Genomic DNA, 25,129 nt, shown 5'->3' with positions numbered 1-25,129 from the left:
AGCATAATAAGCACATCGTTGATCAGGCCTGTGTAGAATCAGAATACAAGTATTGTACTCCATAGGTAAACAAATATAAAAATGATAAGCGTTTAAATTTATCTATAATTATTAGAATATGGTCCTTTTCCTCGAGTGGATGTTACCTCGTTTCTTTCAAGGTACCCAAATAGCTATCAAAATTTTTGAAAATTTTATTAACATTTAACAAGGTATCCATATATCACTCCACAGACATACAACATTAAATTTAATTTCTACAAATTAAATAAAAATATTTAAACTCTACCTAGGATATGAATACATTTTATATTTATTATTTTGTTATAACTTTTTAAGACCTTTAGGCCAAACATAGCATGTGTTTGTGTGTGTTGTATCCGGAAGCATGTTGCTGGGCTGCATACGTAATTCGAACCAGGTTGATGGGCCACGTTATACGTATTTGGAAGGCCCATCGGTAATATATGGGCCAAATTGCTGAACATTCTCTTCCTCATCTCTCCTTTTCCTTTTTTTTTTCTCCTTCCTATCATTCCTTCTCTTGGAGTAGCACAAATGATGATAGTTAGTATTGTTATTATTATCCCTTTTTATTTTATATGCATGCAAAGAAATTTCAAAAAAAAAACATTATTTAAAAATGCCACGATTGGATGGATGATTTTTAAAGGGGTTTAAAACTGAATGAATTGATGGTGAATAACTCAATATATTATAGTACGCCTGTACTATCCTAAGGCACATGATAGGAGTAGTGTATAAATTCTGGTATTCCTATCTTCATGACACGTTCTGAAAATCCCGAGAAGCATCTATCTGCTGCTCTTTTTCAATAATAATAAAAAGAATGCATCTTCGATCTTATGTCAATAAGTCACAGCCAAATTAATTACTTCATCCGTTTCATCCGTTTCATATTACGAGTAGTTTTCTTTTTTTCCTAGTTAAATCTATTTAAATTTAACTAGTATTTTCAATACAAAACAAACATATTATTAAAATATATTAAATATTAGATATAGTGAAACTAATTGATATTTTATATGTTGCTAAATTTTTTTATAAATTTAATTAAACTTAACCAAATTTGACTATGTAAAAGTTAAACGATTTATAATATATAATAGAGGGAGTAGTAAAGTTTATAAACGTAATTTCGTCAGACATCGCGTATCTCTGCATGCCTACGTGTCGGTCGATGAAGCTACGTGTCCAGCTGCATGCATATCCTGTAGTTGTGACGCGGCCAGTCGAGCCCGTCCAGTAGTCGCCACTGCTCGTTTAATTTGACGCATCTCTCACTCTGATGCTGCAATGCATTTTCAGGTCAAACCTGCACTTGATTCTGCAAAACGATTGGATCCAACACTATTTTTTTACTACTAATTATTGCAGACTTTCCCAGCAAAAACAAAATGCAGACTTAATTACTACTATTGATATTTTTTCTTATGTTATCTTTATCGTTTACCTTAACTTATTCGATCTGATTCTCTGCAAGGTTATAGCTACTCCACACACATATGTTTAATTAATGAATCGATTGCTTAATTTGTCTGATGCCGACAGGCACAAGTACTCACGCATGCGACGCCAGGAATCGATCGCGCCTGCAACTCTGAATATACAATGCTTATTGCTTTTTAATTGGATAATGAATGCTTAATTATTGCTTAACTAAATGACAAAAATGCAGGTTACACATCGTGCATTTACTATATATATTTTCTCGATCTATATATATCTCTGGTCTGCCGCTGTTCATGACTTTTTCAGTTTTAATTTTGAACTGCTTAACACGTATATGTTCTCAAACGGAGAGTCGGAGATCAAGTAGTAGTGATAAAAACAACAATTAATTTAAGTTGCAAACGGTCAATAATTCAGCAGCCACTTGGTTAGGACCAAATCACTGTCACTGGAATAGCTAGCCGATGTTAACTCGATGCTTAGCTTGCTTTTGCGAGTCAATTGTAAACTACTGATCCACTAGTAGAAATGGATATCGATCCATGTGTCGTACTACGTAGGAGTACTTGCTAGGTGCCGGGCTGGAGTCCTGATCTCGTTCAGCACTTGATATAAATATCATTCCTCCTCTCTGATTAATTAAGTTAACCACAACTATATATGCTTATATTAGACGTGGAGATCAATCATCGTATGATTGTTGGGTTTAATCCCCAAGCATATTCTAAAAACACCAGGCTGCTTGTCTCGAGCCATGTGTCAAATTGAATAAGGTTTCGCTAGAAATATGCCAACATGGTTTTATGATGGATTTTATATATCAAGTGAATCCTCACCATTGGACCGATGCGAAGACTCAAGCTCGAGCCAGCGATGTAATCTATCCTTTTTTTCGGAGATAAGGTGACAAATGTCAACTTGCTTACGTTTCACGTTCTGGGGTATAATACTATGGATATGTCCGACGACCTTTCAGTTAGAGATTGGATAGAAGCTAGCGACCAGTATGAGATGAGAGTTGATATGAGATGAGAGTTGGTAGAGTAAGGAGCAGTAAATAACTAAAATTGATTATCTTAAAGGGGCGAATGGAGTAGTGAAAATTACTGATTGAAGTTGTGTATATACGATGATCAACGTCAAACAAATAATACCAAAGGGAGTAGTAGCTTTTACTAATTATATCAATGGGCGAAGTAGATAATTAAAACTCAATCGCATATTCCTTTACACATGCTAAAACACGGTCTTTTTGAGAAATGGTGGAGTACACGTGGCGTGATTAGCCAAACCAAAAATTGGTTCGTGCATGGAGCAACTGTGCGATGCGGAGGATCGACATGGGCATATCCAGCTCCGCCTCGAAAGGTGAACTGCATATATATACAGTATATAGTAGTTTAAGAGAACGAGGTCATAGGCAAAAGCAAAGGCACCACTCTTTTAATTCCAAGTTTTTTTTAGAGTGGGTAATTTCCAAGCTAAATTCCATTCAATTCAAAATACGTACCCTGAAAAAGATCCTACGCTATACCGTCAGAAAATTGATGCCTTCAAATTCAAATCACTCATACTATCCAAATTAAAGAAAAACGATTTATCGAAGTTTCCTTTTACTTTTGTTCCCTCCGGTGTGTATATATGCGAAGTTTTTCAGAACTTACCACAAACGCTGTGTCTGTATTTATCAAAAAATTGGTTAGTAGAAAATCGCCTCAAACAAATAAATAAGGACAATGTTATCTCATCAGTACTTGATTAGCTTATCTATCATTCTTGAATTACGTACGTACAAGTACGTTTCAGTGACTAGCTAGCTACTTTCTACTTGCTACCATTGTTACATGCTCAAAGAGCTCCAATTAACAGTATAGTCATATAGTACTAGTTAGCAGTATCATATAGGACCATCATGGTATAGAAAATACTAACCAAATAATTTACAATATCTTCTTGATTTAATTATACTATACTGCTATGATATGGTGCTCACTGGTACTACTAGTGCTTCAAATTGCAATATTGTATCTTTGTTTATCTTGCCCACTTTTTGAGTGTCTAGGCTGGATGAACCATTGAACCCAGCCCAAATATGAGATATAATGAACCTAACTAGCTTAGTTAGGTTAGTACATTGCCTCATCAATGCCCGCAAGTTTCGCCGAGTAAGCTCCAATTTTGTCATATTTTGTACGCTCTATTTATATAGACGCATATAAACATATCAATATAGAAATGTTAAAGGTACCACCTATAAATTTAATATTAGAGCTTTTTGGTGAGAAGCCAGCGGTACACATATATACAATTCCCGCCCATGGTCTCGTTACACAGTTTGAAGTTGATTTTGAGTCTCGCTCAGAGTTGCATCCTTTTAAAATGATGCTTCAATTGTTGCTTAGTTCAACCATATGGTAGTAACTTTTCTTTTTATTTTGTGAAAGCAATGTTTTTATTCCGGGTTCATACACACCGTACGTGTGGACGTAGCAAATAAACCACGTGCAATGTCTGCTTTGACCTTGGAGTTGTAGTACTGCGCATGCACACGGGTCGAGGAGAAAGCAATGGTTTTTGGACTGATTCACTGGTCATTGTATGGCTTGTGTGTAACCGTTCTCCATTCTCCACATCACATTTTTGACTCGGTTTTGGATTAATGTCCTCATATTTTATTATGGTCATCCAAATCCTCCAGATTCATCACCCCCATTTTCTGCAGCCTTATCCCCAACAATATTCAATCCCCAATTAAAATACAACTTGTTTTTTTCAATGTTTTTATTTCCAATAAAAACATAAATTTACTTAAATTTCAAGCCTAATACTATTTTAAACTTCACTTCCAAATAAGCTAAACACGGAAGGAGTTTAATACCTAATAAAAATTGTGATTTTTTTTAACTTCTTAGTATTATAGTTAGAATCTGTTTTTTAAAATTTAATTCCAAGAGCTGGATTTGGAGTTTAACTAGCTTCACTTCTATTCTGGATGGAGCCGAAATTATTTAGCTGGACTTCAACTTTAGAATAAGTGGAATTGAAGCTAGTACGAAACAGACCATTAATCTTGAATTATTTTTGTTTAGATCATTGTATTACTCCCTTCGTTTCAAAAATAAATCAACCTCGTATTAAAATATGAATACAATGAATATGGATATATATCTAGATTTGTTGTGTATTAGTAAGAGATGATTTATTTTGAGACGTTGAGGGTACAATGGTACTATTATTACTCCAGCCAATAGGGGAGAAGAAGTCAATCCAGAACCTAGAGAAAAACCTGTCTCTCTTCTCATCTTTTTCTTCTTCTCTACGGCGAGCGCCTCCGCTTGTTTGTGTCTATAAAGTCGTGGACTTTCTCGCCGCCATTGTCACGTCTCACGTGCGCGCCACCACCACCCCATGCAGACCCAGCAGCAGTAGCGGCACGGCTCTCCTCTCTCGTCTCGTGCACCACGCCGCCGCCGCCGCCGCGCGCGCTCGCTTTGCTTCGAGAGTAATCGATGGCCGTGGAGGAGTCGCCGCCGCCGCCGCCGCCGCCGTCGTCCCCACCGCCGCCGTCGTCCCCGCCGCCGCCGCCATCGTCCCCGCAGCCGGCGGCGGAGGTCGGCGCGGGGGGGCGGCGCGCGGACAAGAGCGGGCGCCGCCTCGAGGTGTACAGCGAGGTGCTCGCCCGCCTCCGGGGCCTCGGCGCCGCCGCCCCCGTCGAGATCTCGCCGGCCTACGAGGACGCGCTCTGGGCCCACTTCCACCGCCTCCCCGCCCGGTGAGATCTCTTCTCCTGCCCTCTCTCTCCCCCTCCCTCCCCCTCCCCGACTTCCCTCATGGCCATGGCGGGCGTGCAGGTACGCGCTGGATGTGCACGCGGATAGGGCGGAGGACGTGGTGACGCACCACCGGTTGCTGGAGGAGGCGCGCGATCCGGACCGGCGGCCCGCCTTGTCGGTGCGCGTCGTCCAGGTGAGAGAGATCCATCCATGGCTGCCTGCATGTCGGTCGATTTCGCGTACTGCTTAATTTCCATTAGATTTTTATTTCTCTCCTGTGGTGTTGCTCGGGGAATTTGATTTGTGCTGTCTCATGTTGTTCATTAGATCAAACTGAAGAGTAGAGCTTAGATGTTGCATCAAATTGAAGAGACATTTTAATTCCTTGGCTTACCAAACTTTGTTTTCTGCTTGATCTAGGTTTCTAGGATTCTTGATGGTGATATGGATGATTGTTCTGAGCTTGGGATGGAGCCGGTTCATACCAACCACTTGGCAAGACAAATGTATGCATGATCTATCTATCTATCTATATGCACATGAAGTTCGTTTACTTTCATGCATGTGTCTCCTTGGCTGTTCTTGTCTTTTATGCACGCTAATGGAGTAATGGTGACTACACAAATCGTTTCAGGGTTCATCCCCCTCCTGCCTTTGGTTCTTGCTCCAACTTAGAGGCACTTGCGCTCGAGGCGAGTGAGGCTAATCTAAGGAGCAGTAACAATGATGAAGATAGCAGTGTTCATCTCATTTCCAGGTAGATAATTCCCCTTTTCAGTTCACGTGTACCTCGCTTTATTTTGAGTTTAGGGCCCCTTTGATTTGAATGAAAAACATAGGATTTTTGTAAGATTCAAATCCTATAGGTTTTTTTTTTCCAATCTGGCCCTTTAAAACAAATGATTGAAAGCTGTTGAATCCTATGAGATTCTTAAGGAATGCTCCATTCCATACAAGTTTTGGAGGATTTTTAACATGAGGTCCAACCTCATGGAAAGTTTTCTATGAGTCTATCTCTCTCATTCAATTTTTGAATTTTTCCTGTGTTTTACAATCCTCTATTTTGCGTTTGAATTCTTGTCGAAATCCTGTGTTTTTCCTATTCCTTTGTTTTCTCAATCCCGTGTTTCAGAGGAGCCCACTGTATTTGTCTTTGGTTCTTTTGGTTCATGTGCCATTCTGTACAATCATAGCGTGCTTAGCACTAGCTTGTAGTCTTGTACTACTACCTTACAAGGTTGGCATGTCGGCATGTTGCGATTCCCTTTTAAAAACTGTTTTTAATACTTCTCTATATCAATTAATTAACATGGTATTTTGTGTTACAACCAGAAAATCGCAGATTTTACCTTGTGAAGAATGCATGCCTCTGTGGCCTATTTTTTAACAAATGATAGCATCAGTGGATTAGTTGTTACTAACAGTTAGCTGCAAAACCATGATATGCAGAATTTCCTTTCCGAATATGGTACTTTCTCTGGCAATATTGCATTTGCATACTTGTTTAGATGTACAAGACATCTCACAAAAAGCCGATGCCACGCATGAGCTTCTTTGTTATGCGCTGGTTTGATCATGTAGTGAGTGGATTATGAAATTGTCAAAAGTACTCATAATTGGTGGGAGTAGTTCATTTTTCCAACTGAAGCCTTTATTCCCTCCGTTTCACAATGTAAGTCATTCTAACATTTCCCACGTTCATATTGATGTTAATGAATCTAGACATGATGTGGGAAATGCTAGAATGACTTACATTGTGAAACGGAGGAAGTATTTATGGGCATTTTCGTTAGGATTATGCAAATAGTTGATTAATACTTGGATTCTATATATTCTCATTCTAGTTGATTAATTCTCGCTATATTCTGAATCTTGCAGGCCAATGCATGAGATAACTTTTGCAACAACTGATAAGCCAAAGGTCCTTAGTCAGGTAGGCATACTTCTTTCAATACAATCTTAACAAAGCGAAGGAAATTCAGAAGCTTACAAGTAGCTAGTTAGGAAAATCATTAGTAAAAATAAATGGACATATTTATTTAGAAAAAAAGATTAAAAAAAACATTACAAATCTGTTTAATGTGAACTTCAAGGCAATTTTATACAGGACTTATGTCAGCAATTGTTTTGATTCTTACACTTTGCCTTTCATACACTTGCAGCTGACTTGCTTGCTTAGTGAGCTTGGTCTTGACATCCAAGAAGCGCATGCATTTTCAACAAGTGATGGTTACTCATTGGATGTATTTGTTGTCACTGGTTGGCACCTTGGGGTACGCACCCAGCATAATAGTGTTACTGTGTTAGTTTGTCTTATCCTTATTGCAATTGGTCTTTAGAGCTAAACGCTTCAGTAGTTCAGTTAGTTCAGTAACATACTTCACTTTTCATGTTGATAATTTGCTCTTTTGATGCACACTGCAGGGTACTGAGCAGCTAAAAGAAAAGTTGCTGGAGAAGTTTCATGACATTGAGGTATAAGCTTCCCCTCACTTTCTTCTATGAAGTTCAACGAAAAAAAAAACTCATTCTCGTGGTATTAATTGTTGCCTGAAAATATGGTACCTGGACCTGAAAAAGGAATGCAGAACATTATTTTCCTAACCAGTACTTGCCTTGTTCATTGCACTCATAAAAATCTTGTAAGGTCTATTGAATTCCTCAGATAAAAAACATTTGTTTTAGTTTTATTTTGGTTTTGTGTACAGACACAAGCTTGGCCAACATCAAACTCATCGTCACAATCATTGGAAGGTCCGTCAGGTGGAGAGAGTATGCCATCTACCAGTGTGGAAATACCAACAGATGGGACGGATGTTTGGGAGATAGATCTCAAGCTTCTCAAGTTTGGAACCAAGGTTGCTTCTGGATCAAATGGCGATCTGTAAGTTCCATTATCTTTGTCGGGAAGTGAAAACAATATAATTTTACACAACTGGGGATTGAGTGCCATTTGATGCTTTGCTTTCTCAGGTTCCGTGGATCATACTGCAGTCAGGATGTAGCTATTAAAGTAGTGAGACCTGAACGCATTAGTGCAGATATGTACCGTGATTTTGCACAGGAAGTCTACATTATGAGGTTAACTTAATATTTTTTTATTGCTTCTCCCATTTATCGAGCATTTTCTAGTGTTTAGCATTTGGCAAATCATATGCATATTGACTTTATTGACTGTACCAAATTGTTTCTTACAAAATCTACATGCTTGCAGAAAGGTCCGCCATAGAAATGTTGTACAGTTTATCGGTGCCTGTACAAGACAGCCCAACTTATATATTGTAACAGGTATATTACAACGGTTTAACTTATAATCTTTGTAGACAAACTTCTGTAGTGTTTGACACACTCTAATTTGCATTCATTTTCTTAGATTTCATGTCAGGAGGTAGTGTGCATGATTACCTTCATAAAAAGAACAATTCTTTCAAGCTATCCGAAATACTGAGAGTGGCGACAGATATCTCTAAAGGAATGAACTATCTGCATCAGAACAACATAATTCACCGTGATCTCAAGACAGCGAATCTTCTTATGGATGAAAACAAGGCTAGTTTTTTCTCATCCATAATCTCATCCATAATGCTATATGATTTACAGAGTGTGCAGAGTGATATTTGCTCCTGTCATTGAACTTCTAAATGAGAGCGATCATATTTTTCAGGTCGTAAAGATTGCAGATTTTGGTGTTGCACGTGTCAAAGATCAATCCGGAGTGATGACTGCAGAGACTGGAACTTATCGTTGGATGGCACCTGAGGTGCCTGTTATACATACGCTCATTCCATAAGAATAACAACAGCATTTTTGTTTATTCTAACATTTGTATTCTATTGTAACTACAGGTCATTGAACATAAGCCCTATGATCATAAAGCAGATGTTTTTAGCTTTGGTATTGTTCTATGGGAGCTGCTAACTGGCAAGGTAACTACAAATTGCTCCAGGAAAAAGTCAATTTCTTTCTTTCTTTCTCCGACTTATATTAATTACATATAAAATTAAACTCACCTAACTATTCAATTTCTCAGATACCCTATGAGTACCTAACACCACTACAAGCAGCCATAGGTGTTGTTCAGAAGGTAAGCAAGCATCCCTGCTTAAATTCTGTAGTTACATGCGTGGTATCCGTAGTATTTAGCTCAAAAATTTAAAATGTTGATGAAACCCATTGTATAGCTATGTCCTGTGGGTGCTGGATTTCTTTAGTTCAAGTGGGGGACATGTGTGATGCTCTAAGGATACAGTAGTTTCGAGAAGCAGTCTTTAAAAAATGATGGCATCCTTGTTCTTTCAAGAAACCATTCTTTTAATATGCGATTGCCTCCCTTTGTGTCCATCCTACTAATCACTCACCTGATTAGAGGTGCAAGTTAGGTTTTCAGGTTACCATGCTCATGGGAATGAGATGAAGTAGAACAAACTTCCGTCAAGTCACGTCATTGTAGCTCCCTCAATTGTAGGGTCACATATAATATCTGCTTAACATCATAGATTCTTACCATTAGCAGAAAGTGCTATGAATTGCATATGAAAATGATTATGAACCTTGATTGTAAATGAAATAGTTGCCGTGATTGCCAAGTAGGAGTAGTTTGAAAAGACAAGTATTTTCAAGAGAATATAGGTCCTATAGAGACACTGTACATACCTAGAAATTTCATGGAAATTTATTGGCATATTTATCTATATCCTCATATACATGCATATATACGGTATACCTGCTTGATTTCATAAAGTATGGCCTTTTTTTTGGATAAAAGGCCTAAGATAGGAGATGGCCTTTGGTATCTAAAAGAGTTGCAAGACAGCATTTTAACTTGTACATATGTAGCAGAGAGCTGCTAGTTATTTACAACAATTCTACACAAAATTAAGGTTCACTCATGTGTATTTTGATCATTTTCTGCAGGGCCTTAGACCAACAATTCCGAAAGATACGCACCCCAAGCTGTCTGAGCTGCTTCAGAAATGCTGGCATAGAGATCCTGCTGAAAGGCCTGACTTCTCCCAGATACTGGAGATTCTTCAGAGACTCCCCAAAGAGGTCAGTTCTAATGCACCTCGACTCATCAATTTATCATGCATTTCTTAAAAATTCTCAAGATTTTGTTCTTTTACAACAACAGAAACTATTTGCTCAATGAAATTTTAGTTTGTTTCATGTTCAATATCATGCTCCAGAAAAATATATATTAAATTTTGTTTTAATATCCTGATTTAAAAAAACAGGTGAGAGCTGATACCGAGGGTCGCCAGAAATCAAAGGCAGGATTTCTTTCAGCATTGAAGAGAAACCACTGAAAGTAGCTTATACAATGTTGGTGCATCATTCAATTGTAGCATCCCACAACAAGAGGGAAGCGCATTGTGGTGTACAGTGATTAAAAAAAAGTATTTCTTACGTTGTTGCAGCTTTGTTTTTTTTGCTTATTTAGTATTTCTTTTTCAGCTTTTTGGTTTCTTTTGCTGTTGTTTTTCTTGTTCTAGTTTTGTTGCATTAATGAGAACAAGTATAGAAAAAGGAATGTGCTGAAAAGAGTTGTACAAATTGATCCTGTTTTCTTGTTCATGTCTGAATTCCGATTTTCTTCTCCTATGTTGTAGATGAAAATCTTGTAGTGTATGCCTATATTTTCCAAGGTTATCTGCGTTTCGTTACGAGACTTAAAATCTAAATATTCGTATAACCTTTGGATGTGGCTTGTGGACGTAGAGGCCAGATTTCTATACATTATATATTTTTAAAAAATATCTGCATTATATTCTACCAGTTAGTTTTGACATCCTGTTGAAAGTGGAGCGTGTTACACAAAAGTTGGTGCTCTTCTGCCGAAAAACTGAAAACTTCACGATTAATCATTAAATTCGAGCACAGTAATACATGCAAATAATTGTTCCCTTGCTAAAAACATGTTTGGAAATTTTTGGCATTCCATCATCATAGTGATCAGTTTTGAGTTGCAGGACTGCATCTTTTGCATCTCGTGGATTAAAATGAGGATGTATGATTTGTTCACAATTTCAAAATGAGGGTATAGGGTGTATGATTTGTTCACAATTTCAAAATGAGGGTATACATAATGAGCTCACATTTTTCAGATAAACTTTTGGTTCAGAATAAAGTCAAACGTGACAAGAACTGCATCAGTTGCTAACGAACTGGGCCCCATCAGCCATGCATGAAGCTTGCTTGACTGGTGGGTCCAGTTGGGTCGCTAATCCAAATGTGGTGGGCCTATTTGGGCTGAATTGTTTTACTGGGCCGGCCTTGCGATGTGTACCCGTTGGTGATAAGACGTCTCATCTTGTGACGCGCCAACCGCGTCGCTCGCGAGCAGCGCAGCAGCCAGCCATGGCGGTGGCGGTGGCGGCGTCGCTCTCGACCCCGGCGCCATCGCCGGCGGCCGGGGGGAGGGGCCGGAGGAGGGTGAACGTGGCGGTGGCGTCCCTGCGGCGGGCGGCGGCGGGAGGTGGCTCGAGCTGGCGGAGCGAGCGGCGGCTCATGTCGGAGCTGGAGCGCACGGTGACGCCCGGCGCGGCGGAGCGCGTCATCCGCAGCTACGTCGCCTCCAAGTCGGAGCGCGCCGCCCTCGCCGCGCTCTCCCGCCTGCTCATGGACTCCGACCCCTTCGCCATCCCGGTGCGCGTGCGGCGTGCGTGAGCGCGTCCCAAATTATTCTTGTGATTTCTTGCCGATTTCGCGTCACGAATTTGGGGTGGGATTTGATTTCTCGCTGCAGTTCTACGAGGCGGTCACCCAGGCGCGGTGGTTCAAGTGGAGCTCCATCCACGCCGCCGCCGTCGCCGCGCTGCTCGAGAGCAATGGCAGCGCGGAGGAATCAAGATCCCTCATCTCCGACTCCATCTCGCGCCTCCACTCCACCTCCTCCTCCTCCGAGGAGGTGTCCCTCTTCTACTGCGACCTCATGGCGGCCTTCTCCTCCCGCGGGATGCGAGACCGGGCGATGGATTTCTACTCCCAGCTGCGAGCCTCGCCGCCGCTGTCCGGGAAGAAGACCTACACGGCGATGATAAAATCTCTGTGCCTGATGAGCCTCGCCGGCGAGGCGGAGGCGGCGCTGAGGGAGATGGCGTCTCGGGGGCACCAGCCGGAGGCGTTCCAGTTCGGATTGGTGGCGAAGTGCTACGGCAAGGCGGGATCCATGGCCGAGATGGAGAGGGTGATCTCGTCCATGTCCGACGCCGGCATCCGCCTCGGCACGGGCGCGGCGAACATCGTGCTCTCGTGCTACACCTCCTGCCGTGACCATTCCAGGATGCTGGCATGGCTGAGGAGGATGAGGAAGCTGCGGATTGCGCCGACGACGAAGGCCTTCAACTTTGTGCTCAACTCATGCCCAACAGTAGCTTCGATGGCTCAAGAATTGGGGGAATCACTGCCATTGTCAACGGCTGAGTTGGTCAAGAAGCTCAGGTCTGCATCTCCATGGCCAGCAGAAGCTGAGCTGGTGCAGGAGCTCCTGACATCCTCTTCGGTGCTCGACAAGGCGATGGATTGGTCGGAGTCGGAGGTGAAGCTGAACCTCCATGGATTCAGCACAATTGCAGCCTATGTTTTGATTTTGCAGTGGGTGGATGCGATGAAGGCGCGCCGCGCATTGCCATTGGAGGTGTCAGTGGTGTGTGGCATTGGCAAGCACAGCGATGTCAGAGGTGAGCCCAAGGTGAGGGAGCTGGCTCAGGAGGTTCTGAGCAGGATGGGGAGCCCCCTGAGGCTGTCCATGAGGAACAAAGGCCGGCTTGTCGCCAAGCGCGACAGGGTGAAGCAATGGCTGGCCACTGACTGGAGCTCTCCGGTGGATGAGGAGAGCACAGATCAATCACCTAATGGGGACAACCAGCAACCATTTTTACTTACACTCATGAGAAAACTAGGACAGGTTCTGTCACCATTTCTGCAGTTCTCAAAGGGTAAAGCATAAGAGAAGCACCTCTCTTATGTAGGTTTTTCAGATAGTTTGGTCTTTGGATAGTTCAGCATCTTTGCCATGCTGTAGATTGATACAAGCATTGTCTTGGTCTAGTGAATCCTAAGTTCTAGTTCTGATGCCGAAATGCTATGCGTCGGCCAGCTGCTTGAAGGTTATGGGACTGACAAACCGTGCCGCCCCGTCATAGAAGGCAAGGCCTACAATCTTGGAGGTGGCCTGGGTAGGGTGGAGGAGATCCCAGAAGAGATATCTGCTGCGGTCAGCGCAGCAGCTGGAGCTGGGGGTACAGGCTTCCTCGGCGTTGAACTTGCCACCACCACCACAGCATGCACTCTTCACCTCTACAAACCCTGAAATCAATCAGCAAGTCTGTGAGATCTCAGATATAGCTGAAAAGTAGACGGTTACAATTCAATTCATGCTAAGTAGAACTGTGATAATGTTTGAGGTGTGAGTTCCAGGTCATATTACTCTTTGCTTAAACTGAGGTAACTTACCAGCAGCTTGTGGATTTTCAATTAGGCTGGAGATAAGTTCATAGGAGCTGGCAATGGAGTACTTCATTCCCTGCATTTCGGAGCTGAGGTCACGGAACAGGTCCCGGATTTCGCCGTTCAGTCTCTTGGCCAACTGGTTTAGCGGTTCGATGCACTCTCCGGTCGGGTTCTGACTTCTCAAATATGGGCAGCACCCGAGTAATGGCACATTGATCACTGCAAACTTCCTTGCTCCTAAATTGTATAATGTCTACAAGAATACTTCAACAGTTACTAACTTAATAAAACATAATTTGTTTGCCAGCATGCCAAGCATTTCGAGTTTGAGTTGCATTTGGTGGACAATTGAAATGAGGGAGTATGTTCTGTTCAAAATTTCAGATATATTGATTCAGACTAAAGTAAAATGTAACATGAGTTGCATCAATTTCTTTCTTTTACATAGAAGGAAGCTTTTATTAAGTTGCATCAATTGCTACTGGCCTATTAGCATCTTGAAGCTTGAAGGAACTGGATCATAGTTCGGATCTCTTACTTTCACATGACTATCATATGTGGAGATAAAAGCTTCACAGAATTCCTGAATTGCCGTAGAGTCTGGCGATTTGTTCTGCGAGAAGAATTCAAAGGCGTCATTCCCACCAGCACTGATGAGGAAGATGGATTTTGACAGCAATGTTGACGCTTTTTCGGCGCTCAATATGGTCGAAATCTGGTCTCTGAGATCTGAGAAGTACTCTATCTGCTTTGTCATGCTGATTGTAGTCCCCTGGTGCAATGATAATTTGTTAAGTCAGTTGTCAGTTGTGTGCAGTAAACTGTACTAGTAGTTGCACTTTGGAAAAGTAAGTAACCAAATTTTGAACCAGGGAGCAGAATTTATAGAAGGTTGGAAGAAAATTTTCAACTTTAGGTAGCAACCATGCTCCTACCAAACTTCCTTTTTTTCTGGTGATCATAAATATATAGGACTTGAAATTCGATTTTGTGTCCAACAAAATTACTAGCATTACATGACATCACAATCCACAAACATATCCATCATAATAACAGAAATAACATGCAGGATCAAAATGGTTTTGGAGAATTTTATGCGTACTGTGGAATCAAGAACACCGGAGCCTCCGGAAGCAAAGCTGGCTCCTTTCATGGCGGATGCAGCTGCCATCATCATGTTGCTCATCACCTCACCACTGCTGTTAGCATCCATGGCGATGAGAGAGAGGTAAGGTGGTGGACTCCTGGTGAACCCCATTGCAGCCGCTACAAATTTCATTTTCAAATATTCTTCTCCATTCATCAGAATTTACATATTGAATTTGCTGAAATTTGTTAACTCAAGTGACGACGAGATGATCACTTACACTTATTTTTTTTTCACCTTTGCATACAATTGCAAACCGCAATGACTTCAATTATTTTCAGTGATGAAGCTACTTAGACTACTACTCACCTATGAAGTCGACGCCGATGAGGCCATTGCTGAACCTCCCCGTCGGCTCGCCGCCGGGGAAGTCGACACCGTTGTGAGGGAAGTCGGCCCTGGCACCGATTCCGGCCAGGTAATTGTTGTTCCCGACGTCGACCGTCGAGTCGCCGAACACGAAGATCGCCGGAACCTTCGCCGCGCCGCCACCGGCAGCGCCCCTCGCCGTCACAGCAGCCACGGCCATGGCCACGAGAAGCAACCGGAGCTCGGTAGCTCGTTGCACAGCCATGGCTATGAGAAGCAAGTGACCTTGTGACAATACAAGCAGATCAGCTAGTTATATATACAGAGAAGAGAGAGAGCTAGCTCAGTGCTTAATTAGTACAGGATTTGGGTTGGAATGTGATTACATTCACCCTTACAGTTACTTGTTACTACAATTAACTGTACTCAGTAACTACCACAAGGCTCAAGAGAGAACAAAAAGGAGGAAGCCAGCTTGTCTGGAAAGTTCTTGATTCTTGATGCCCAGGACAAAAGCACTAGGGGATAAGAAAAATTGGAGCAAGATCCAATTGATTGTGCATTTTACAAGCTATGTTTTGATAAAGATGTAGCAGTGCTTATATTTTGGAACAGAGGTGCATCTTCAAATGAGAATAGACAAGTTCACTCCAACTCTCCAAGTGTCATCATCCATTCAGCAAATTCAAATCATGCTTTCAGAGCCCAGTACATCAGCTCACCCGGAGAGAGGAACAATAATCTATTAGAATATAATAGTATGTATATATAAGTTTACTCTCTCTCAAAAAAAAAAGAGCATGAATAATATGTAAGGCATAATGAGCATCATTTTTAGCATAAATTGTACACCTGCATCTCAGGTGATGCTACAATGTAAAAACTACAAATGTATCATCTGCCAATCTGCTCAACATGTACCCCAAAAAAAAAAAGTTTTGCCGAGCATCACTGAATTGAAGTTCTAGGTGATACAACAAACAAAATCCAACTCTTCCAAGGACGTCGTTTCCTTATCAGCACAAGTTCTGATGATAATTTCAATCTCGGATAATAGCAATCCTGGGAATAACAAATGCAAATATGATCTGAAGAGCAGAATCTTCATGAAGAATAATTGAAAATATTTGCCTTTTTGCGCAAATATAACATATGATTGCCAACCAGAGCAAGGCAATTGTGGATGGTTCACAATTATGCCTTTTTCCTAGTGATCCTGTCACCACACAAAAAACCTCGTGTCAAACATTTGATACAAAATGGCAGAAATGAAGTGCATAGCAGTGACTAACACAAACCTGAAGCAATGAATCCCGAGAGCATTGGTGATTTCATGGATAACAGATGTAGCAAAATGCATGTAGAGAGCCACTGCCAAAATTGATCAAAATAGTGAGATCAAACATCCGTGGAACAAAAGGGCTTGTACAAGGTAAGATATGCTACTACTGTAAAAACTATTGAAAAGAAATCGGTAAAAACTACTACTTCAAGCGCCATCGGTAGTAATTAAGTTCTGGAATAATGTAGTACCGGTAAATAAGCAGTACATTAGGAGAACTAGCTGCTCATCAACAAGGGGGTTTCTGCAACAACAATCGATGGCCAAATAAGGTTGGTAAAAAGAGTTATCATGTAGAGGATAATAAAAAGGTAGTTAGGCACAAACCCATCATCAAGCCGTGCAGTCAGCGCATTTGCAATTGCAAATGGGAAATATGCTAGGGACTGCAAAGGGAGGCACAATGTTTAATCATAACAAAATATATGCGTATCATCATAGATTACTTATAAAAGGTGGTGGAAAACAAAACCAAAGAACAAAGGTGATTAGGCAACAACCATGCACATCCCTGTCTTCAGACCTTTGGGCTCATCACATAAGTGAGCCAGAATCATTCTGCCCTGTGCATAATAGAAGTAGATATTAGGTAATGCTCATAAGAGTGTCTTTTGCAACAAAAGAAGCATGTCAGACCAAAATATACTGGCTTACATAAACTATTTTTAGCATGACAGACCTGGAACGATACAATGCTAAAACTATAAAGTGATCATATTATAAACTGTTGCTTAGAGTTGCACACCTACTCTGAACAGAATCTTTAACACAAAATATCGAATCATGCCAGCATGGTCTATTGAGAAATAATAAGATGAGCAATATTATAAACCATTCCATGCATTAGGCCAATAAGGCGATTTTCATAGCAGCAGGCAGGATGACAGACAGAAATATATTTCACAATGACAGGAAGTTAAAAGAGAAACATCCACAAAACAAGTATTTGCAAGGCAATAAATGTATTAGTTATAGCACAAGGCCTTACCACAAGAAAGCCAAATGCAAAACCAGTTCCAATAACTAGAAGATGTGGCTGGTTTCTCATTATATCTGAAGGAGATAGGTAGGACCTGAATAAAAATGAAAAATCCTTCAGTGACATGCTGGAGGATTTTTTACCTTAACTGCTAGCTTCTGTTGTCTAGCTCAAATTTAATAAATTAATAGAAAGAACAACAAAGATATATACAACTAAACTAGAATTAGGTGAACAGGTATACCAGACAAGAACTCCGGCCAACAGCAAACCAAAAGGAAAGAGCTGGCACAACAAAATAGAATATCATTTGAAAAAAAGAGAGACAAGAATACATGATAAAATCACAAAATGACATATTTAGATCTTACCATTGCTAGTGCCAGCAGCATGCTTCCTTTTCTTGCCTCGACCACTTTGTACACATTGTGAATGCTGTAGGTTTAGAATAATGCAAATTGATCATAGGTTGAATGTTTATCGGCTATCAAATAAAGAACGTTATGATATTTTTATTTAAATTCAATAGTTGCCTCGAGAGTGAATTGATAAATAAAACACACAACTATTTTTTCAGTTGATTCCAAGAGAAGCTTGCTGGATTCATATGCTCCATAGTCCATAGATGACTAAACTGACAGGTAATATAAAATAATTCATAAAGTAGTACATGCTGTGCAGTAAGAACTTACTTAGATCCAATCGTCGGAATTACAGCAAAAGCTATCATTAGAAACAGTGCAATTCCATATACTGGGACCTCTGCAAAGAAGCAACCAGCAATTAATTATAGTATAGGCAATGCCAGCATTTGTAGCTGTCCAAAACCCTACGTCTATTGCACAGTATTAACGAAAAAATTGCACTGATATAGATGAAATAGTATGCTAAAACAATTGAGTACCATATGATTACCAAAACAATAAATATTACGAAACTATTATAAGCTTGCTAGTCCCCATACCAGGAACAAGAGGTACCCAGTTTAGTAGGGGTATTGACTTCCGGAAATCTTGTGCCCACCATTCAGCTCCTGTGAAAGGAAAGATGAGCTATTAGTATTGCTATAACCACATGGCTTGAATGTGACTGGCTGATATACATGCACAGTAAATTGTCAGAATAAAACCACAAAGATTTACAGGCTCAGAATAGATTTGATTAGTTAAAAGTTGATAAAAATGGGAATAAAATAGTACCTGTGAAGAAGGTGAAAAAATGGCACAAATAGATTAGCATAAGGCCTTCAGTCGGTCCGTTGACTATAGGAAGAATTAGTGTGTTTGTGAAAAAGCTGCAGAGATGACAATTAAGTGTGAATAGAAAGGTACTACTCAAAATCTATGCAGTGAAAGTCTCTTAATATCAATGCAAATATAGAAACAACAATGAGCAGAGTATCTAGTTTATTAGTTCTTGAACTTGACAAAAAGTAGTGCTTCTATCATCTATGTTCTTGCAGAAACTAAATTGAATTGGGCCAATGCTGATAAACCCTTGATTTTCTTACCGGTGCTTTCAAATTCTTTAAGAGCACTAAAGCATTCCACAGACCATTTCACAATAGATGAGTGAGCATAAAAAATTGGTTCCTAGTGTAGTTTGATGCTCTAACTAGGAATGGAAGAACTCAAGTAACATGAACTCACTGTTCCCAGGTTGCGCAGTAAAATGGGACAGCAGCAATGAACCAATACCAGAAGGTAGCTTTTCCACACATTGCCGTGCTTCCAAAAGCCAAGGCCTCAAACTAATATATAAAATAAATACAATCAGTTCACAAGATTTTCCGTATATTGGGACATGCAAGGGAGAAAAGTTGGTGAATAGCCTTACAGCACATGCAAGCGCATCACATCCTGTTCAAGATATAGTCATGTCAGCATCAGATACAGGACTTTCTAAAGGGATAAAACTTAATTCACCAAGTTGTATTTTCAGTAAAGACTACCGTGGTCAAATAGCTCGCCTAAAGGACTTGATGAGTTGGTACGTCTTGCTTGTTTACCATCCACAGCATCAAAAGTCTGCATGCATTGTACTTCTAAGCTAAGGTTCTAGCTTGTAGCGACTGGAAATTTTATACGGCACAATCAAACAAAAAATGAGATTGAAACCTGGTAAAGGAAGAGAAGCATTCCATGTGCAAGGTGCACCCATCTAGGTGGTGCTGTATCGAGATGAGGGGAATAAAACTGCAGATAAAATTGGAACAGTAATAAGGTATCAGTTGGCTGAAATATTTCTGCTGCATCAACGAGCAATAAAACTCCTCTGTATAGGCCACAATATAGAAAGCATCGAAAATTTACAGCCATAATATACTTACAAAGCCAAGGAATGCCGATGTCAATAGAAACATGAAGCCTGTCAGTGTAATCTGGAAAACAGGAATGGAAACAATGCTTTGTCAGCTCTTGAACAAAAAGAAAACCCTAGTTCATAGTATCAGCATGTGCGGGACTCTCACCATATTTGGCCTGCGGTCGATTCCAACATGGGAAAAGAAGAATAAAGTTAGTATTTTAACAAATACATTTGGACAAAGAAATCAACATAATGTATTGCACTGGCATGAATTCATAATGTAAATGCTCCATAAGTGCTTAACTAGTTAGTTTGGATGATAAACAGCAAATGATTATGTACTGATATTACAGTAACCATTGTTTCAGATTACACCCTCCTGTAGGAAGCAAAAATGACCAGAGATGTAAAAATGAAGCCATAGCACTAATTTTTGTAATGAACCTAACTTTAGCATGTTAGAGAAAAGTATTAACTAATACTACTGTATTGAATAGGAGTATGGAATAGGATGCTTTTCAGTGTCCAGCAAGGAGAACAAAAGCTGACATTTTGATGTCCACTGTCTGCAGCCCACTGGAAGATGCTCTCTAAACTAAAAAATGACTCCACATGCTAAAGAAAAGCTTGGGATTCCTCATGCCCATGCTATGTAACTGTGAGCGCCAAAGCATATGCGATAACTGCTAACCCAGTTGAACGAATCAAAGAAAAAACTCGAAATGCTACTGTCCCTGTAGGAAAAAAGAAGAAGAAAAAAAAACACAAAAGCGACTTGTGCGGTGGAGAAGAAAACATTGTGAACAATCATCTTAACTAGTGCCAGTGTTTCTCTTTGAAGCAATCATCTTGGCGAAAGCCAGGAGCTTGACAAGGCACGGATCAAAACACTGGTGGAATGGAAGAAAAGAAAAGGAAAGGAAAGAAATTCGAGGGGGCGCGGCGCTTACGGGAACCAGAGCGGGAAGAGGTTGACGAATCGGGACCAGAAGGGCTGGAGGATGTACTTGGCGACGAGCGAGTGGTCGACGCCGCTGTACTTGTACCTCCGCAGCGTCGCCACCCCGTGCTGCCCCACGTACCCCATCCTCTCCCTCTCTCCGCCTCCGCCGCGGCCGCTGCCTCGGAATCCCCAAATCCGAATCCCCGATCGGAACAAGAAAGAACAAGAAGAAGAAGAAGAAGAAGAAGAAGAAGAAGCGGATGAATGGGGAAGGAAGGAAAGAGAGCGGGAAGAATCCTTGGGAATCGGAGGAGGCGATGTGATTGGCGCGGGGAGGGGGAGGATCTGGCTGGCGGCGAGGCGATGGTGGTGGTGGTGGTGGTGGTGGCCGCCGGTGGTGATTGGTTGATATGCTGCGAGACCCCAAGGAGGAGGGAACAAAAGGAAAGAGAAAGCCGCGGCGATTTTACGGTTTAGTCCCTCCATTTTGGGAATCATTTGTCATCTCAAATAGGAGAATGAGGATAGTGTGAGGGCACATTTCAAAATTCAAGTGAATTAATACTTGAAAATTAGTACTACTATACTTCCTCTATCATAGTTTTACACTGTTTATATTTAACATTTGATCATTCGTTTTATTTGAATTATTTTATGATTAACATTTTTATTTTTATTAAATGATAAAACATAAATAATATTTTATGTGTGACTAATTTTTTTAAAAAAATTATAAAGATGGATAGTCAAATATTGGATATGGATATCTACAGTTGTATTTATTTTTTCATGTGTGTGTGTGGAGTATTAAATTTGAAAGTGCAATAGATTGGATAAATAAATGTAATCCAGATAAAATATAAACTAACTTTGAAACAAAGGTTGCCTATGTTTGGTCACTTTGGTGGTGTGCAAGTGGAGTGGTTTATAAAATTATGTCATCGTGTTGCTCGCCTCTCGTCGTCTTCCCCTCTTCCCACGCGCCTCTCCCGTCCCGTGTCCCACCTGCGTGGGGTCAACCGGTCAACGCGCCACACGCTTTGCAATTTTCCACTCTCACCCCTCCTCCCCCCAAAAATATTCAATCTGGCCCAACCAGTACAAGGCTGACATGACATACATGGGCAGGGACCACGGCCCAATAATGCAAAGCCCAACAAACTCCATTGGCCCAAATACGGCCCACTAAACGAAAGCCCAATAATATATCTCATGGGCCAAAAGCCTCCTCCTTCCCGTCTCCTGTCACCATTCGATTCCCAAACTCTCGCCGCCGCCGCCGCCGCCGGGGACGATGGGGAAGGTGCCGCACGCCATGCGCGCCGCCAAGCTCCCCCTCGCCGTCCTTGCCAAGCCCACCCATGCTTCGGCTTCCCAGCCCCCTGCGCCGCCGAGGCCCAGCAATCCCAGGCACCGGAAAACCCCAGCCAAGGCTTCCAAAACCCCGGCTCCGGCCACGGCCGCCGCGCCGCCGCCGGTAGAGAAGAGGCCGATCAAGACTGCCTCCGACCTCGCCGCAGCCATCCGCGCGGCGGCCGACGCCGACGTCGACGCGGCGGTCGACCTCGCGCGGTCCGCGGCCCGCACCATCCCGCTCCCGCCGCACTCCCTCTCGCTGCTCCTCCGCCGCCTCGCCCGCCACCGCTCCGTCGCCGCGGCGAGGGGCCTCCTCGCGGAGCTCCACCCCTCGCCCGCCTCCCCGCCGCCACGCCCCGCGCTGCTCGCGCTGTCCGACGCCGTCTGCCGCCGCGGGGAGCCCCGGGAGATCGCGCAGCTCCTCCCCGTCCTCGCCGACCACGGCGTCAAGGCCGACGCCCCCGTCTACAACGCCCTCATGAAGGCGCACTGCGCCGCCTCCGACCCCGCGGGTGTCCTCGGCGTCCTCCGCCGCATGAAGGACGACGGCGTCGAGCCCGACCTCGTCACCTACAACACCCTCGTCTTCGGCCTCGCGCGCGCCGGGATGGTCACCAAGGCAAGAACCTATCTCGACGCCATGGCCGCCGCTGGCCACTTCCCGGACGTCATCACATACACCTCGCTGATGAACGGGATGTGCGTCAAGGGCGACGCCATGGGAGCGCTTGCTCTCCTCGAGGAGATGGAGGCCAAGGGATGCGAGCCGAATGAGCGAACATACAACACTCTGCTCATGGGGCTCTGCAAGAACAAGAAGCTCGACAAGGCCGTCGATGTTTACAAATCCATGGTTGGTGCTGCGATGAAGCTTGAAGCTCCAGCTTATGCGACATTCGTCAGGGCGTTGTGTCGTGCAGGGAGAGTACCGGATGCATACGAGGTGTTCGACTACGGGATCGAGAGCAAGAGCTTTGCGGAGGTGACGTTGTATACTGAGCTCGAGAACTCGCTCAAGTGGCTGCACCGGATGAAATCATAAAGTAGGCTGCATGGCCAGTATCTTTGTCCCTGGTACTTGCTTCAGCCTTAGTTTTTTTTTTCCATGAAAAGCTAGTTGCCTGCCTTAATTTGTTGTGTTACAATGAAATATGCAAATTCAGATGAATCTGTGATATGATTGTTTGATCTACCAAAATGTACAATTGAAGCTACAAAATCTTGAATATGCTCTTAGTCCTTGAGAATCAAAAATGGCAAGAGCCCTATTCTGATCTGTACCAAGCTTTTCTAGCTTGATTCGATGCTTTTGTGTAAACAAACACAATTTTTTTTGTTCAAACGATTTTTTTTCAGGTGTGACCATGAAAAACATCAACACTATGAATCAGAATCACTAAAATCAAATATTGTATCTGAATAAATTATCTAGTAGTGAATTGCATGAGCTAATCAAGTACATGGATCATTAGTGCAGTGTTTTTATCATGTACAAAAAGCATGCTATTGGACTGAGATTTTAGCTGCTTCAGACATCTTACCTATTGGTATATCCCTATATAAAATCGATGCAAATTGACAATAGTTTTCTCACACCTTCAGCAAATGTTCCAATAATTTTTGCTATGCTAAGTTTATATTTGATATCCACATTGTATTGTTTTCTCCTGACTACGGTAGCACTTTAGTTATTCTCTGTGTTATATTAGTGAGTTCAATTGTCTTCTGAAAGGCATTTGGTCATTCTCATGATGAACTTAATCAGTTTTATTGTATTAACATCCCATTGGTTTGCACTTGCTAGCAATACTATGTTTCTAGTGTTTCTTCAAATCCTCCAACAACCACCGCTAGGGTTAGTTGTTTGCGGCATGACTCTGCTGACATCCATTAACATCTTCCTATTGACAGTGGAGCACCACCTTGTGGGTTAGTTTTGGTATGTAGTGCCCCCTAGCAAGCATACAAGATTAAAAAAACACACAGAAAAACCATGCAGCTGTCAGATAACCAGAGATGCACCCTTTTTTAAAGGCATTTCTCAGCCTTCATTAAAAGCATAATAGGTTTTTCACTGAAACACAGTGAGTTTCAGGACATCTTGAAGAATGTGGTAAATTACTCAAATCTTGTAATTCACTAGGTACTGCAATGGTTCATGCTAGCATGGGAGAAAACTGAGTCATCATGTCCTGCCTTTTCCATGACCGGCAAGCTCAACAGAAAAGATGTCCGCAGTTGTATGGTTTTCTGCTATCTCTATATTTTAAATACCTAGCTAGCACAATTCATTTGTTCCCTTTTTGCAGATCCAATATTTATGAAAGCACAGCTTGATTACTTGAATGGTCTGCATCAGATGTTTATACCCTTTTGTTGGTACCGACTACTGAGCAACTTCATACTCCCTCCGTCACAAAAAAAAAAAAAAAGACAGATACATAGCCAGGGTTTGCCTTTTTTGGGACGGAGGGAATACTTTGGAATGCTCATTAGTCTTTATGCAGCAGTGGAATCTCATGCAAAAGAAGGGATATTGTACTAGAGGAATATATTGGTCTTTTTCTATTGGTGTCCCCCCACTTTGGTCCCTCTGGGATCAGTTTTCCTGTAAATGTCTGAATAAATCATCCAAATCTCAATTTCTGAAGGTCCATATGGTCCATCTGTAGGAGACATTAAGCTTTTAGTAAACTGACTGTTGTCTACTGGAGTAAAGCAAAAGATTTGTGGAAATAAAAAAAAAATCCTGCTTGTGTAAGATTTTAGGATTTTGTCACCTGGATCCAGTTTCTCATGCCGAAGTTTTGGTGTCAGCATTCAGCAATCCTGTGAGTCATGCATAGCTGAAGGTTCATACTGCTGCCTGTCTCATCAAAAGTTCAGATTTTGCAATGTTGTTTGGGAAGGTAAGGTCTACGCATTGTCCCTAAAACACAGCAATTTTTGTTTCTCACAGGAAACACGTCAGCTGCTGAGAAGGCAATACTGAAGACGAAATGGTCTGTCAACTGAATCTTGACCACTGCAGCTATTTGTAATAGACAAG

The 25,129-nt window shown here is 41.8% G+C and overlaps 5 protein-coding genes across 7 annotated transcripts; 3 read left to right on the top strand and 2 right to left on the bottom strand.

Moving 5' to 3' along the window:
• Nucleotides 1–4,851: 4,851 nt before the first annotated feature.
• LOC127764644 (serine/threonine-protein kinase STY46-like) lies at nucleotides 4,852–10,845 on the top strand. The gene is made up of 16 exons (XM_052289552.1): nucleotides 4,852–5,245; nucleotides 5,325–5,439; nucleotides 5,667–5,752; nucleotides 5,881–6,003; nucleotides 7,125–7,179; nucleotides 7,409–7,519; nucleotides 7,671–7,721; nucleotides 7,955–8,130; nucleotides 8,220–8,327; nucleotides 8,461–8,534; nucleotides 8,620–8,795; nucleotides 8,911–9,006; nucleotides 9,092–9,172; nucleotides 9,277–9,330; nucleotides 10,161–10,295; nucleotides 10,481–10,845. Exons 1-16 carry the CDS (start codon nucleotides 4,983–4,985, stop codon nucleotides 10,550–10,552), a joined length of 1,776 nt encoding a protein of 591 aa, XP_052145512.1. The 5' UTR covers nucleotides 4,852–4,982; the 3' UTR covers nucleotides 10,553–10,845.
• Nucleotides 10,846–11,426: 581 nt separating this feature from the next.
• Nucleotides 11,427–14,015, top strand: LOC127763381 (pentatricopeptide repeat-containing protein At2g17033). The gene is made up of 2 exons (XM_052288064.1): nucleotides 11,427–11,891; nucleotides 11,992–14,015. The coding sequence occupies exons 1-2, from the start codon at nucleotides 11,427–11,429 to the stop codon at nucleotides 13,192–13,194; spliced, it is 1,668 nt and encodes a 555-aa protein (XP_052144024.1). The 3' UTR covers nucleotides 13,195–14,015.
• Nucleotides 13,330–15,418, bottom strand: LOC127761448 (GDSL esterase/lipase At5g55050-like). The gene is made up of 5 exons (XM_052285741.1): nucleotides 15,154–15,418; nucleotides 14,800–14,963; nucleotides 14,236–14,469; nucleotides 13,701–13,950; nucleotides 13,330–13,553 (listed from the first exon to the last, which is right to left on the bottom strand). Exons 1-5 carry the CDS (start codon nucleotides 15,416–15,418, stop codon nucleotides 13,330–13,332), a joined length of 1,137 nt encoding a protein of 378 aa, XP_052141701.1.
• Nucleotides 15,419–15,881: 463 nt separating this feature from the next.
• LOC127763384 (choline/ethanolaminephosphotransferase 1-like) lies at nucleotides 15,882–21,164 on the bottom strand. Its single transcript, XM_052288068.1, has 18 exons — nucleotides 20,732–21,164; nucleotides 19,945–19,954; nucleotides 19,804–19,854; nucleotides 19,592–19,669; nucleotides 19,426–19,501; nucleotides 19,311–19,333; nucleotides 19,124–19,224; nucleotides 18,674–18,768; nucleotides 18,439–18,507; nucleotides 18,167–18,236; nucleotides 17,846–17,909; nucleotides 17,719–17,759; nucleotides 17,484–17,568; nucleotides 16,996–17,058; nucleotides 16,823–16,881; nucleotides 16,687–16,739; nucleotides 16,452–16,524; nucleotides 15,882–16,369 (listed from the first exon to the last, which is right to left on the bottom strand). The coding sequence occupies exons 1-18, from the start codon at nucleotides 20,866–20,868 to the stop codon at nucleotides 16,348–16,350; spliced, it is 1,170 nt and encodes a 389-aa protein (XP_052144028.1). The 5' UTR covers nucleotides 20,869–21,164; the 3' UTR covers nucleotides 15,882–16,347.
• A 515-nt stretch (nucleotides 21,165–21,679) lies between these two features.
• LOC127763383 (pentatricopeptide repeat-containing protein At2g17670-like) lies at nucleotides 21,680–24,843 on the top strand. 3 transcript variants are annotated; one of them, XR_008015691.1, is made up of 3 exons: nucleotides 21,680–23,154; nucleotides 24,224–24,320; nucleotides 24,390–24,843. XR_008015691.1 is itself a non-coding variant. In XM_052288067.1 (2 exons), the coding sequence occupies exon 1, from the start codon at nucleotides 22,019–22,021 to the stop codon at nucleotides 23,120–23,122; it is 1,104 nt and encodes a 367-aa protein (XP_052144027.1). In that variant the 5' UTR covers nucleotides 21,680–22,018; the 3' UTR covers nucleotides 23,123–23,154; nucleotides 24,390–24,843. The 3 variants fall into 3 exon arrangements, 2 of the variants coding, with proteins under 2 accessions (XP_052144027.1, XP_052144026.1); XM_052288067.1 differs by lacking the exon at nucleotides 24,224–24,320; XM_052288066.1 differs by lacking the exon at nucleotides 24,390–24,843 and having other exon boundaries at nucleotides 24,224–24,379.
• Nucleotides 24,844–25,129: the final 286 nt, after the last annotated feature.

The sequence above is a fragment of the Oryza glaberrima genome, chromosome 2 (assembly GCF_000147395.1).
Source record: "Oryza glaberrima chromosome 2, OglaRS2, whole genome shotgun sequence".
NCBI lineage: Eukaryota > Viridiplantae > Streptophyta > Magnoliopsida > Poales > Poaceae > Oryza > Oryza glaberrima.
The sequence above is the reverse complement of the archived record's forward strand: the minus strand, read 5'-3'. Positions and strand labels throughout refer to the sequence as shown.